General features: G+C 57.1%; 1 protein-coding gene across 1 annotated transcript in view; it reads left to right on the forward strand.

The window, feature by feature from the left end:
• Positions 1-14,245, forward strand: part of BOD1L1 (biorientation of chromosomes in cell division 1-like 1) — a 40,144-nt gene that overhangs the window by 12,377 nt on the left and 13,522 nt on the right. The window contains exons 9-13 of the mRNA XM_012724040.1: positions 768-840; positions 2,514-8,511; positions 10,083-10,147; positions 11,083-11,167; positions 14,189-14,232. Of these exons, the coding sequence (XP_012579494.1) occupies positions 768-840; positions 2,514-8,511; positions 10,083-10,147; positions 11,083-11,167; positions 14,189-14,232 (6,265 nt within the window). The remainder of the gene's footprint in view (positions 1-767; positions 841-2,513; positions 8,512-10,082; positions 10,148-11,082; positions 11,168-14,188; positions 14,233-14,245) is intronic.

Genomic DNA, 14,245 nt, shown 5'->3' on the forward strand with positions numbered 1-14,245 from the left:
CTATAATATTGCCAAAGTGTGTATCTTACTCCTTTGGGGGCTTCCAAACCTATTTGAGGGGTGGTTGGTGTCTTCGACTTTTCCCCGGAGAAACGCAACATGCATGAGCACGCAGCTTTCCTGGAGCTGCAGAGTGCTGAAAGTCCTCAGGAGTGTCTGTGTTCTGGACGTCCGGCAGCCACGTAGTTACAGTGACAGCACCCCTTTGCCAGTCTTCCCAGGCAGCCCTTTCCACATGGTTCCAAATTCTTTTTCACACTGCGATCTCATGGTTAGTGCTGTCAGACTTAGAAGCTGGGGGACTCTTTAACAGTAACGATGAAGTCATAGGTGCCTAGACAGGCCACTGTCCTTCAAGGTGCAGTCAAGTAAGCATGTTATGGCGCCGAGGAAGGCGAGTCAGTCACTTGCAGACTCACTGAGAAGAGTCAGCGCTCAGTTTTCTCCTACCTCATGCCCGTTATCCTGTTTACCCAATAGTGGAAAACTTTCAAGATACAGTTACAGGCCCTAAGTTATTCACCCTCAGTCAACAAATCAGTGTGTTTGTTTGAAGTAGACTTTCCTTTAGCCCCAGGAGTAATCCATGGCACCTTCGGGACAGTTCTCCACTGCTGACAAAGGTCAGGGCTCCATTAGTATGTAACGAGTCTCCTCCGTTTGTAGACCAAGTGTTTGTCATAAAGGAAAGCCGAGTTCTTTCTTCCTGAGAAATTCTTATATTTGTTTCAAACAAAGTGCATATCTGATTTTTTCTTTCCACTTAGGAATGTTGAAGAAACTTCTAAAAAGAAACAACAATCTGAAGAAGATTCCAAAGAAGCCCTTCGAGCAAATGAGGTGTGTCTTAATTAATAAAACGCCACGTAACATGCTGTTTTGTTAGATAGAGGCCGTTTTAGCCTCTGAGTAAATTTTCCGAGTAAAACAATCCCTCATGCTTGGCGTTCTTGAACCCTTAGCCTATGAAGGCCTGAATTCCTCCTTTTGACAGACCATTTCCTATGATCTTTTATCTACATAATGGCTGCTTTTCCACCCTGTCTTCTCCCACATATGGAAATAACAGAGTTGTCGTAGTAGCAGTGGGAAGGCAAAGGGTGAAAACTAAACCCCTCAGCCACCACAGTCATGTCTCACACTCGCCCACCCTCCACATGTGAGCTGATGTGTGCAGTGGATATGACCTGCAGAATCTCCTTCATAGCCCGTCTTCCTCGCTACCTTGTAACCTCCCTACTTGTAAATGTAATGATCCATTGAGTAAGTGGCTGTATCATTTTGAACATTTTTTATAGTTGAATACTGAGGTTATTTCCAACATTTGACTATTGCAGATAGTAAGAACTTGCCAAGAGCACATTTCTTCCACTTTTTAAATTATTTTCTTGGGTTAAACTTTTCCATCCCCTGCGTTTCAGTCCCTAATCATGCTTCATTTGCCATTCCTTATCTGAACTACCTTGACACTTTCCAGGGGGGAAGTAACAACTTAAAAGTGGTTACTTGTAGCCACTAAATATTTCTCTACTAGAAATTAAAAGTATATTTATAAGTATATCCTGATGTTTTGATGGCATAGTTTTTAGATATTTAACTTCATATTAGGATAAATTTCTGTAGAAAATGGACTTACTAAGTTATAGTCACATTATTTGGTTCAAATTTACAGTGAAATTAGGTTAATAAACTATCTGTTCTTTCTTTGAGGAATTGAATTTTGAAGTATTTTTAAGATCGTGCCAAGCTCTCACCCTGTGCCAGTAGAAGAGCCTCAGTCCGTGTGTAACACTGAGGAAGGTGCAGCAGTGCAGACCGAGAGGCGCACAGGTCTTCTGACGATTCCCAGTGGTTGTTTGAGTAATAATCACAAGTAGTCAGCGAGTCTGTTAAAGCTTGGCTAGTCAGCATCTGCTCACTGATATTAGTATTCTCCCTGGTTTCCCTTGGAAACACAAACTCATATATATTACATGTAAGGCAGCTACTGTTACTTTGGGTTACCGTGTGCATTTGAAACTTCTAACTAGAATGCCCTCCAGGTAGCCAGAATTCATGTGCTTTCCATAAATAACTCTGGTTTCCAAGTTAGAATACAGAAAAACCTTGAGTTCAGTGTAAAATTTTTGTCTTTATCTCAGATATAACATTTTGGGACTCAACAGACTGCTGGGCTCTTCTCCATTCCAGTCACGTTTGTTGTTGACCAGGCATTAGTGGGCATTCGTGATTTGCCTCCTAAGTGCAGGGGCAAATCTCAGGAGAAATTGCGGTTCTCCATTGACATTCTGTGATGTGGTGGAGAGAGCACCAGACTCAAACTCATCGCCGGGGTGTCAGCTGTAGAAAATGCTGAGCCGCAGTTTCCTGGTGCCTAACATGAATAATACCTACCTCAGGCCTCTGGCAAAACTAAGGGAGGTGTAATATGTGCGGCGTTCAGCATTTAAATGCCCCCAAATGTTACATTTGAATATACAACTGATTTTACTGTTTCTCATATTTTCTTACAGCATTGTGAAAAGGAAAAGGTGTCTTCTTCAAAGGATTCGAAGCATGTTCATGCAAAAAGTGAAGCAGGTAAACCTGCTCGGAGGCTCTCGGAGTCTTTGCATTCAGCCGAGGAAAACAAAAACGAGCCCAGAATGGAAAGAGAACACAAAAGGAGGACTTCCACCCCCGTTGCGGTGGAAGGGGCGCAGGAGGAGACCGACGCGAAGGATGTTTTGAAAAGGCAGGCAGAACGCTCCGATGCAGGCACAGAGGAGCCCCAGAAGCAGAAGGGGGCCTTGAAAACAGAAAAGCACCTGAAGAAGGACGACTCAGAAACAGCGCATTCGAAAAACCTGCCGAAGAGAGAGGCGAAGTGCGCCAAGGAAAGGCTGGAAAAAGAGAAGCTTTTGTTAGAAGACAAACCTTTGCCTATGAAACACAAATCCAAAGGTGACGGTACACATAAAACAAGCGATGAGGCCGAGCCTCAGTCTTCTGATAAAGCCCTGAAAGCGGATGAATGTGTTCAGAAGCCGCGGCAGCCAACCATGCCGTCTGCAGATGACAAACCAGAGCGAAAAAGTAAACACCGCAATGAAAGGAAGCTGTCCGTTTTGGGCAAAGATGGAAAGCCCGTTTCCGAATACATTATCAAAACAGATGAGAACGTTCGCAAAGAAAACAGTAAAAAAGAGAGACACCTGTCAGCCGACAGAGCTAAGGCAGAGCACAAGTCGAGGCGATCCAGTGATTCCAGACTACAGAGGGACTCCCTGAGCTCCCGGCAGCATGGCGTCCCCTCACAGAGAAGAAGCGAGAGTTACTCAGAGGATAGGTGTGATGCGGACTCCACTAATCTGGATGGGAATTCAAAACCAGAAGAGGCAGCTCACAAGGAGAAGAGGAGAACAAAGAGCTTGCTCGAAGAGAAGCTTTCGTTAAAGTCAAAATCCAAAAGTCAAGGCAAGCAGTTGAAAGTAGCTGAAACAGAGTTACAAGAAAGTGTCCCGAAACAGGCAGCCGCTTCAAAACCAGACAGAGAGAAGCCCACAGAGGAAGGTGACCCGGATAGACAGAGAAGGCCTAAAGCTGAGGACAGGCCCTCTGAGGAGACCAGTGGGGCCGGCGGTGAGCCCGGGGTGGAGAGCGCCATCGCTGGGGCCCACGGCGCCCACAAGGAGTCTGGTCACCGGGCCAAGGCCCCCGCAGCAAAGGACAAGTACAAGGGTGATAAAGACTCCGGCTCTTCCAGACTGGAGAGAAAGTTAGCAGATGGACACAAAAGCAGAACCTTCAAGCACAGCAGCAAAGACCCGAAGAAGAAGGAAGAAAACCGATCTGATGACAAGGATGGTAAAGAAGTCGACAGTAACCATGAAAAGGCCAGAGGCACCGGTTCAGGCGCAGACAAGAAATTAAGTAGGAGGCTGTGGGAGAACCGAAGAGGGAGCGTGTCGCAAGAAGTGAGCAAAGGAGAAGAGAAACTCGCAGCCGGTGCCTTGGCCACCCCCAGTACTTCCTCCCTCCCTAGACCCAGAAAAAGTGGCGACTCCACACTGGCCACTGAGCAGGAGCCCATGGAGGTGGACGCGGAGCCGGCCGTGGAGCGTGTCTGCGATGCGCCGGCACCCCAGGAGGGCGGCAGCGCCGGTGCGCAGCCAGGTGTCGACCCGGAAAACGTTACCAAGCAAAGATCTGCCGCGGCTGTGAAGGACGAATTGAGAGCTTCCGCGGTCGATTCAAAGTCAGGAGCTCCCACCTGCAAGGCAGGGCGTGGAGCAGGCGCTGTTAGTAATTCTGACAAACACACAGACCACAGAAGCACCCTGGTCAAGAAGGGGCACGTCCAGGGTGCCGTGTCCAGGTTGAACCCTGGGGAGAAAGAGCCTGCCGAGCAAGGAGCTCAGGAAGGGAACGTGGACCCTGATGCCGGTGCCCGCTGGTTACCCCGTGCCCTGTCGGAAAGTGAGAGGGCGCAGAGGAGCCTGAGGGCCACGAGCAGGCCCCCTGCAGAGCACGCCTCTCCAGCAGACACGGCTCCCGGGCATCCGGCACAGCCAGACCCGCCCCCGTCCCTCGGCGCCGTGACTGCTGCACCACAGGCTCAGTCCCAGGAGCCAGATGTGGCGCAGGCTGACGAAGGGCTGGCTTCAGAAGGGGGTGCAGGCAGCGCCTCGCCTCGGCGTGACTCTGACGTCCCTAACCAGGCTTTGACCGCCTTTAGGGCAAGGGACAGCAGAGAGGGCGGCGCGGTTTCCACAGCAGACACGCAGACTGAGGCCGGCGCGGGTGGCAGAGGGCACCAGGCTACCTCACTGCCCAGTAAACAGAGAAAATCAAACGCACCTCTTGACAGGGACTCAGCGGACAGGAGCGTGGAAAGCAAGAACTTGGACAGAGAAGGTGACTTGGTGGACACAGCCAAGACAGAAAGGGCCGTAAGTAAAGGGCCCAGCTCGAAGCAGGCAGTGGGCGCTGCGGGTGTGAGTGACAGGAAGGCCGGCTCGGCTGCTGGACCCGTGGCGGGTGTGCGCACCGGGGAGGACGCTGCAGCTGCCCAGCAGAAGCGCTGCGGAGGCCCAGGCGGGACAGCGGGCGCAGCGGTGGGGGCTGAGCGAAGGACTGAAAACAGCGAGGTGGACACCAGTGCTGGCGGCGCCTCTGCCTCGTCTCTCTCGCCCCAGAGGGCGGGCGCGGCTGAGAGGGCCGCGGCCAGGACACCTGTCCCCACCAGCTCCGAAGGGAAGGGCAAAGGCGTGACCTTCGGCACAGTCAAGGCGGGGGCGGCCACCACCACTTCCGCAGAGGCGGGAGCCGGGCAGCTGGCCGTGCCCTGCACCAGCATCGAGGCAGACGAGGGCGTGACGGCGGCCTCCGGAACCGCGCCCCGCGGCGCAGGGGCAGAGGCCAGCGGCCGCACTGTTCTCGCCGCGGCCGAAGAAGGTGGGGGAGTTGTCACGGAGGGGCTTGCCGAGAGTGAGACCGTCCTCACGAGCACCAAGGAAGGCGAGAGCAGAGAGGCCGCCCTGGCTGAGTCTGGGCAGAGCGCCCCCGCCGCCGAGCCAGCCGGCGCCGCCCCGGGGGCAGACAACACCGGCAGCGCGGCGACAGAGGACAAGGACGACGCGGTCACCAGCGCCGGCTCCTCCCGCAGGGACTCGGAAATGGCGGGAGGCGCTGTGGCTTTCGTCAGCGAGGTGGAGAGTGACGGCGCCGTGACCAGCGCAGGGACCGACATAAGAGCAGGGTCTCTGAGCAGTGAGGAGGGCGATGGGTTCCAGACAAGTGCCCTGAGGATGGGCCCCAAGAAGGAGCCGGAGGGGACCGTGACCTGTACGGGGGCTGGAGGGAGAGGCGGCGGCTTCGCCGTGTGCGCCGTGGCCGGCGCCGGGCCGCCCGAGGAGCGCCTGGTCTCGGGGGCCGCCTGTGGCGGGGCGGACAAGGCCGCTCCCCCGGGCACGAGCGCCCCCCAGGAGGGAGACGGCTCCGCCAACGACGGCGCGGAGGGGGAAAGTGCCGTCACCAGCACGGGGATCACGGAGGAGGACGGCGAGGGCCCTGCCAGCTGCACGGGCTCCGAAGAGAGCGGCGACGGCTTCGCTCTGAGCTCTGAGTCCGAAGAAAACGCAGAGAGCGCGATGGACAGCACGGTCGCCACGGAAGCCTCGGACGCGAGGCTGGTGGCCGCGGGGCCCGGGGACGACGAGGGCGTGGTCACCAGCACCGGCGCCAAAGAGGAGGACGACGAAGGGGAGGGCGTGGTGACCAGCACCGGCAGGGGCAACGAGGTCGGGCCCGCCGCCACCTGCACCGGCCTGGAAGAGGAAGGCGAAGGGGCGGTGATGAGCCCGAGTGCCGGAGAGGGGGACCCGCCCGCGCGGACGGCCGCGGGCCGTGGGGCTGAGGCGGGAGGGGCCGTCACAGACGCCAGTGAGAGTGACGTCGACAGCGTGAGTGGTGAAGGCGCGAAGGGGACCAAAGCCCCAGAGATCGGCTCCAGCGCCAAAGGGATCGTGGAGAGCAGCGTGACCAGTGCTGCGCCGGGGGCGGGGCCGGCCACGCGCGGCCCCGGAGGCTGTGAGGGGCCCATGACCAGCGCGGCGGCGGCCGGTCAGCGCGACAGTCAGCCGGCTGTGGAAGGGGCCCCCCTTTCCGCCGACCTGGTTGGGGGCAGTTATGAGGTGCGCGTGTGTGGCGCAGCCCCGGCAGGTGGCATTCATCACACATCCACGAGCACAAAGGAAGATGAAGGCACCATCACCTCTGTGGAAAATGAAGAATGTGATGGCATGCTGGCCACCACCGCCAGTGACAGCGTCGCCCACCAGGCCGGGGCAGCCGGGGGCAGGAGCCGAGGCAAAGGTGAGATCTCCACCAGCAGAGCAGGCGGCGGTGCCGCTCAGGCAGGCAAGAGAATGGACGTGGAAGGAGGGCACTCCAGTGCCCTGGGAGCGGAGGGCGCCATGGATGGCGCCAGGGTCCGCAGGGAAGAATTTGAGGCCCCCATGCCCAGTGCAGCCTCCCGTGACGAGAGCCAGCCGGCCGCTCCGGGAAACGAAGACAAGGACGAGTGCGCCATGATCTCCACCAGCCTGGGGGAGGAGTGCGAAGTGCCCATTTCCAGCGCCAACTCCAAGTTTCCTGAAAGTCAGCCCGCTGGCGCCACCACTGAAGAAAGAGCCCAAGGCCCACGCCTGGTGAGCACCGAGGACTTCGAGGTGCCGATGCCCAGCGCCCCCGCAGAAGTCGGACGTCCTCTCGCCTCGACCAGCAAGGAGGAGAAGGACGAGTGCGCGCTCATTTCCACCAGCATCGCGGAGGAATGCGAGGCCTCCATCTCCGGTGCCGCCGAGGAGCGCTCCGTCACCGCCGCGGAAGAGAAAGACGGGAGTGCCATCATCTCCACCAGCTCGGTGGAAGACTGTGAGGGCCCGGTGTCCAGCGCCCTCCCCCAGGGGACGGGCCGTCCCTCGGCCACCGCCGCGGAAGAGCTGGGCGACGCGGCCATGATCTCCACCAGCACCTCTGAAGGCTGCGAGGCCGTCATGCTGGGACATGGCCCGCTGGACCAGGAGCAGCCCAGCGCTGCGAGGGTGGAGGACTCGAGTGACACCGCCCTCATCTCCACCAGCACAGTCGAGTGTGTGCTGATCACCACCGGCCTGGACACGCATGGAGAAAGCCAGCTGACCGCGAACAAGCCGGAAGGGATGATTGTGGCCTCCGCTGCGCTGCACAAGTGTGACATCCCAACGCCCAGCCTCATCACTGAGGACAGCTGCCAGCAGCCTGGCCCGTGGACAGGAGGACAAGCAGTGGGCCCCATGGGGACCGTGAGCACCGAGGAAGGGCAGGACAGCGTCTCGGTGGGTGAGCTCCCTACGGCAGGCGGCCAGCCGAGTGTGGGGCTCGCGCTCGAGAGAGAAGAGCAGAGCACAGTGGCTCGCAGCAAGAGTGCGTTGTGCCTCGTCAGTGCGGAAGAGAAGCCTGTGTCCACGCACACAGCTCACAGAGCAAACGCGGACCCGGAGGCAGAGACGGTGGGGGATGGGCCCTCCGCAGGTTTGAGGAGCAGTGGCAGCTCGCCCCCGGGGCCCCGCGGGCCCGAGCAGGTGCCCGGGGACGAAGGCCCCTGCGTCAGTGCCGGCTGTGAGACAGCAGCGAGTCCTGGTGCTAAGAAAGGTGTCGGCTCCCCGTGTTTGGGAGGCTCCGAGAGGCGGTCCTCGCCTCCCCCCGACCCGCGGGGCTCCCAGGGCAGCCTGGACACCACCGCGTCCGAATGTGGCCACCAAAAAGCTGAAACTGCTCCTGCCCACACCGTGGCCCCTCCAGCTGCCTGCGGCGTAGCTCTGCCGGCGCCCAGCCGTGGGCAGGACCGGGCTGTAACGGGCGACCGTGGCTGCGGGCAGCCTGCTCCTGCCTGCTCGGAGACCACCGGAGGCGGCGCCACACCACCATCCCCGAAGGAAGGCGGCCTCGGGACCCGCATTTCTTCTGAAGAACGTGTGTGTGGCACAGGTGAGACCAAGTGGGAATAGCTGCTTTCCCGTGACTAGAGCACCTGTGATGAGCCCGCCGGCAGGTCGTGAGGGGGACAGGCACTGCCGCGTGCTTGGCGGTGAAGACAGGCAGCACTGAGGGCAGGAAGTCACGGTCTCCTGCCGTGGGCTGCAGTTACCTGTCCTCCGGGCGCTTGGTGGTCAGAATGAGAGTTGCTTTACAGCACCATGAAAAGTGGGGTCTTGTCACCCTCCTTTTACAAGTGAGGAAACAGAGGTTTAGGTAACAAGCACGGTCCTTGGGTGCCTCTTAGAAAAGTGACTGCCACGCCTCAGCCTTGCGTGGAGTGAGGCTGACAGCAGCCAGACACCGTCAGCACCCTCGTCTGCCTTCACAGACGTGACAGGTCCGTGCAGGGGCCTCTTCTCATCAGAAAGCGTTTTTACTACTCTTTGTGCTTTAGAATTTTTTTGAAAGAGAAAAGAAACACGCTCTCCCCAACAGATTCCAGAGAGAGCCCATCATGTTAGCAAGGGTCGGCCGTCTTCAGGTGCACGCTTCGAGCCGTCTCAGCACGCCGTCCCCCTCGGACGCTGGGCGCTGGGCCCACTGTGCCCAGCCACGGTGGTGCAGAGGTGTAGCCATAGCGACGAGGTCTGGGAGCGTGAGCAGGCGGGGGCCGGCCCACCGCAGGAGGTGCCCCGTGGGCGGCGGGGGCCTGGGCTGCCGGGCAGAGTGAGCAGTGACAGTGGCGACTCGCGGTGCCTGCCGGAGAACACGAGGGCTCGGCGCCGACCTGGCTGTAAGGTGTAGTGTCCGAGTGTCCCCAGGGACAGGCCTTGGTATCAGCCAGCTTGTTGGTTCTGGTGTTGTAGGGACTTAGCAAACAGAATGTTCCAGGGTTGAGGAAAGCTAGACAGTTCCCTTGAGTTTGACCGGGGGTAGGTGAGTGCTCTGGCAGATGCTGTGATTCAGCGTTGCTGCGGTCTGCTACCTCTGCCCCCTGGATTTCCTGTGAAGGAGCAAAAATGGAAGGGCTTTTACCGAGAAAAAAACCTGCAGCCTCACGGAGAGGGGAGGGCTTTTCCTCAGAGGTGTGTGTGGGGAGGGGGGAAGGGGGAGAGGTAGGCGAAGCCACACGTGACAGATGGCAAGAGGTCCAGATGGACAGAAATGAGTCTCCCCTGGAGAAAATTCCCTTTTCTTTTTGGCTATTTCATGTTTCTTCTGTTCGGTTCTGTTGCTGTTTTGCTGTGTCAGGGCAGAGCAGGTAGAGTGAGGCTGTTCGCAGTTTGCCTTTGCTGAGACTGCCGCAGTGTCTCGTGGGGACAGTGTTGATGCAGATCACTAGCAAAAATCCTTAGAAATAAATAACATGTGCCCACACACACAACTAATACTTGGTCATTCTTTCTGGGCAACCGTATTAACAGCAAGAAACAGCCACCTATGAGGCGCCAAAAAAGCGAGGCAAGGGCCCCGCCTCCATTTTATCGTTTCCTACTAGTGGCGGAATAAAGCCAGGGAGGAAGGGGGTGTGGTGCTGGGTGACAACGTGTGTCACCTTTCGGTGGCTTCCATCTCCTTAGGCAACGAAGAGTCTGCGTTGAATGTTCCGGGAGGACTGGAACCAGACCCTGACTGGAAGACTGAGGTATGGCTGGTGGCTCCTCCTGAGCTGTGCGTGTGGGAGAGCTGTAGCAGCACGTCCCGGCGGAGCTGGCGCTGGGCAGGGCGCTGCGGGGCTGTCTCTCCCGGCCCTGTGGGGAGGAAGCTAGGCGCCTCGGTCGTCTCCGGAAATTCCACTTACCAGTTCCGTTTTCTCAAACCACAAACCGGGGGTCACCCTCAGCTTCTCCCTGTCACCCGCGCTTAATCCACCGCCAAGTCGTAGTGTCCCCGAGCAGCTGGCCTGACCCCATCTCTGCTGCGTCTGTAGACATCACCAGGGTCTCCCCCGCTGCTTCTGTAGCCACCCCCTTGACTTGCTCAGCCCAGATGACCTCTGAAAACTAAACGTAGGGCGTCTCACTGTCTGGTACACTCAAGTGAGTCTCCCTGCCCGCGTTCCAGCCTGAGCTCATGGCACGGAGCGGCACATGTGACCCTACAGCCACGGGCAGAGAAGGCGTGGCCGCCTGGTGGGGAGTAGGGGTGGCAGGCGGCAGGGCTGACAAGACCTTAGAGCAGTTTCACGACTGAGTAGAAATGTGCTCAGGGAGAAAGAAAAGCTTTTCTCCCAGGCAGAGAAGCGCATTCTGGCTCGCGGGAAGGCCGGTGCTGAGCCCAGGCGCTGCCATGGTCCGGGCTGACTGGGGAGTTGGCCTGCGGTTAGGAAGGGCCACGTGTGGGGCTGTAAGCTGCATTCTGCCTAAAAGCGGTCAGCGCCCTCACAGGGTGAGACGAGGTTACATTGCTCTCTCATACGTTTCGGCTGTAAAGAAAGACGTATTTTCCCTTTTAAATTGTGCAGACTTTATTTAGAGTAGACTAACGTCCTCACAAGGTGCAGCGAATTTGTGTGTCTTGACTTGGGGTTCGTCCTGCATTCTTGCTGACTTACATTTCACGGCACTTTGGATTTTCCAGATGCTTGTGTCATCAGGAAAAGAGCAAAGTCGTGCAACCCCCGCCCCCCCAGGAAACCCGGCCGGGCGCCCGCCGCGTGGAGGAGGTAAGCGCCCCTCACTGACACCCCCAGCCGGCCCCCAGCAAACACAGGCGTGTTCTGTGGACTCGCCACTCACTTCTCTAAATGAGTTCAGTTTCTTCAGTGTTTCCGCATACACCATTTCCCACGAGGTATGAATTCTACTTAACATAATACCTTAAGTCTGACAGCGCCATGTAACTGCCAGGAGGAGGCTGCTGTGGAGGCAGCTCTCGCCCTCCCCAGGGCGAGCCAGGGCAAGGGGCTGTGCCTCTCGGCAAAGGCGAGTCAGCGGCCACTCGCCCCTGCTCCTCACCCTACTCAGCTCTCCCCCAGCTTCTGGGCCGCTTCCCTGCTGAGCAGCTGACTGCACCATCCTGCTCTGTGCAGTTTCTGGGGCCGCACGGCAGCGTCCACACGACAGCGCTCGAGCCCTCTGGTCTCAGGGCCACTTGCACAGTTAAAAATTACAAGGGATTTTGTCATCAGATTATAAGCCTGTTGACATTTATCCAATAAGACAAAAAAACTGAGAAGGTTTTAAAATGTGTTATCTTAGTATAGTTAACAAATTCTACACCAACATAAATAATTTTTATGGGGGAAAAAAAACTAGATTTTCCAGAACAACAAGATACAGTAAGAAAAGTGACTGATGTACATTTTTGCAAATTTAAGTCTAGCTTAATAGAAAATGGCTGGTTTCTCTCGCCTGTGTCTGTTCAGCTCGTTGCTGTTGTTGTCTCGGTTGGAATATATTGCACTTACGCAGCTAAGTAGACACGCCGGATCATTGTGGGAAGTGCCTCGGTCACTCCTAACTTAAAGCTGAACGTCTCTTTGAGTTAGTAGGGCAGTAAGGCCGGCCCCTGCGGGAGGTTGTGGGAGTCCTTGGCCATACTTTGAGAACCACCGTGTTAAGGAAGTGGAAGTGGAAACTGTGGCAACGGAGAATTACCAAAAATCCAAATACTTGGTCATATTAACTAGGAGAAAGTAATAGGGAGTTTAGAGTATGTGACTGTTGGTAATGTGGAAGTGCCCAGATGAGCCAAATGGAGGAGTCAGGGTAGTTTGGGTCACAGGTGACAGAAACCCTCCTGCTGGCTTAACAAACGCTCATTTCTCATGGCTGAGGAAGATGGACGTGTGTTCAGACTGCTGGCCAGGTCAGTCTCCGGGCGATGGCCCCGGCCTTCCTCCGTGTGCTGTGCCCACGTCTCTCCTGTCAGAACGCCAGCCACAGGAGCTGCCGCCTCTGGGCCTCATCCAGTCTGACCCCTTCCAGAGGTCCCGCTCCAGGCAGTCGGGCTGGGGTAGGGTGTCAGTGCACCAAGGGGGGCGTGAATGTCCAATCCGCAACACCTGCGGAACTGAAACGTAAAGGCGAAGCGCGTGTGAGGCGCTGTCTCCAAAGACACATCTTGCAAGGCCCAATTTCTTGCATTCCTGAGCCTCCGCCCTCCCCAGAAGCAGCTGCTTTCTCATTCACCACCTCTGTCTGAGAAACTCACTTTCTCCTGTCACTCCTGGCTGCAGGCCTGACACTAGCTAGGATTTAGCTTTGCCCTCCGGCCCCCTAAACTCACTGCTCTGGCCAGATGGCGTGAGGTGCCGCTTGACTCAGTGACTGTCGTGCCCTTGTGGCAGAACTGGGCCCCTGGGCCTGGACTGGGCCTGGAGCACGGTCTGGCCCCAGGAGGGGCTCGCAGAGCGCTGGCAGCTGTGTCCCAGGCTCGGGAAGGTGGCGCTCCAACGCTGGTCCCACCTGCCCGGTGTGCGCGGGCGCGGGGCGCAGATGAGAGCGTTGCTGTGGGTAACGAGGTGCTCGTGTCTGGGGACAGCATGCTGGCTCAGACCTTGGGAAGGCCGCAGCTACGCCGACCCAGCCTCTCTCCTTTGCTTAGAGAAAGTAAGCTAGCAGACACGCCCAGCTCAGTGGCCCGTCCTCCCGGCTTACGTGTCACTCTTTCTTGGCGCCACGTTATGAGGCGTCCTTGGGTGTGCACAGACAGACCTCATGTTGTGGGACTGAAAGTGACCTGTACACACTTTCCCACATGCTGGGCCTCAACAGTTTGCACTGTTGCAAGTAGTTTGAATGAATTTCCATGTGCCGGTAACTGGTACCCAAGTAGTTCCCTGAAATGGGCTGGGTGGTCAGAGCAGGTCTGTTTTGGGGTTTGATAAGCACTCTTCATCCCCCCTACTTTGGAGCCAGATGCTGGAGGCTCGTGGTGCCAGTGCGTAGAGAGGCAGAGAGGCAGTGGGGGGGCCACCGGGACTCTGGAGTGGAACGTGTAGATCCCCACCCTGGACTCTGGCCACTCGGGACAAGACCTTCCCGGGCACGACCATCGGAAGGGCGCCACCCTGTGTCTGAGCCAAGAGCCTCGCAGCAGGCGGACCGGCGAGAGCCAAGGCCTGGAGCTGTTTGTGCCGACTTGTGAAAAACTGTCCAAAACTCGGACAGATGCGTCTGTTGATATCGTGCATGCACGTTACAGCACAAGGCATTAGCGTCCCGTTGGTTAACTGGCAGAAGCTAGCATCTTTGGGTTCTGAAGTCCTCGCTTCCCTCAGCTACGTCTCAGGTCCCTGAGTTTAGGTACAGTTCACGAAGAGATCTACTTACGCAAAGGGAAGTTGTTTAAAAGAACAATGTGAGTTCTGTCACTGTCGAGTACAAACAGTAGGCCTTGCCCTTCGGGTCTCCAAGGAACGTAAATGGACTTCGCTGTTGGCGGGACAGTCCGACGTTTCACTCGGTGGCTTTGCTTTCTAACGAGCCGGTGGCACGGAGCGTCACCCAGCCACACCCGCCGCCTTGTTGCTGAGCGGAGGTCACCGGCAGAGTCGCATCGGGGCTGAGGGAGGCACGGTCCGTTCTGCGAAGCAGCAGGCATTAAGTAGTTAAAAAATAAGGGGTCAGAATTTTGAAAATCACCGAAGCTGCCAGGCCACTGGCCACACGGTGCTACCTCACCACCCCGCTGCTCTGCGGTCAGGGTCATACTCCTTGTTCCCCGTTTTGTCTCCGAACAGCTGACCTGCCGAGAGCGTCTCCGTCGGGGGATGACTCACTGGACGTAAGTCACGGGC

Source organism: Condylura cristata, unplaced genomic scaffold, assembly GCF_000260355.1.
Source record: "Condylura cristata isolate star-nosed mole 26May11 unplaced genomic scaffold, ConCri1.0 scaffold00012, whole genome shotgun sequence".
In the NCBI taxonomy this organism is placed as follows: Eukaryota; Metazoa; Chordata; class Mammalia; order Eulipotyphla; family Talpidae; genus Condylura; species Condylura cristata.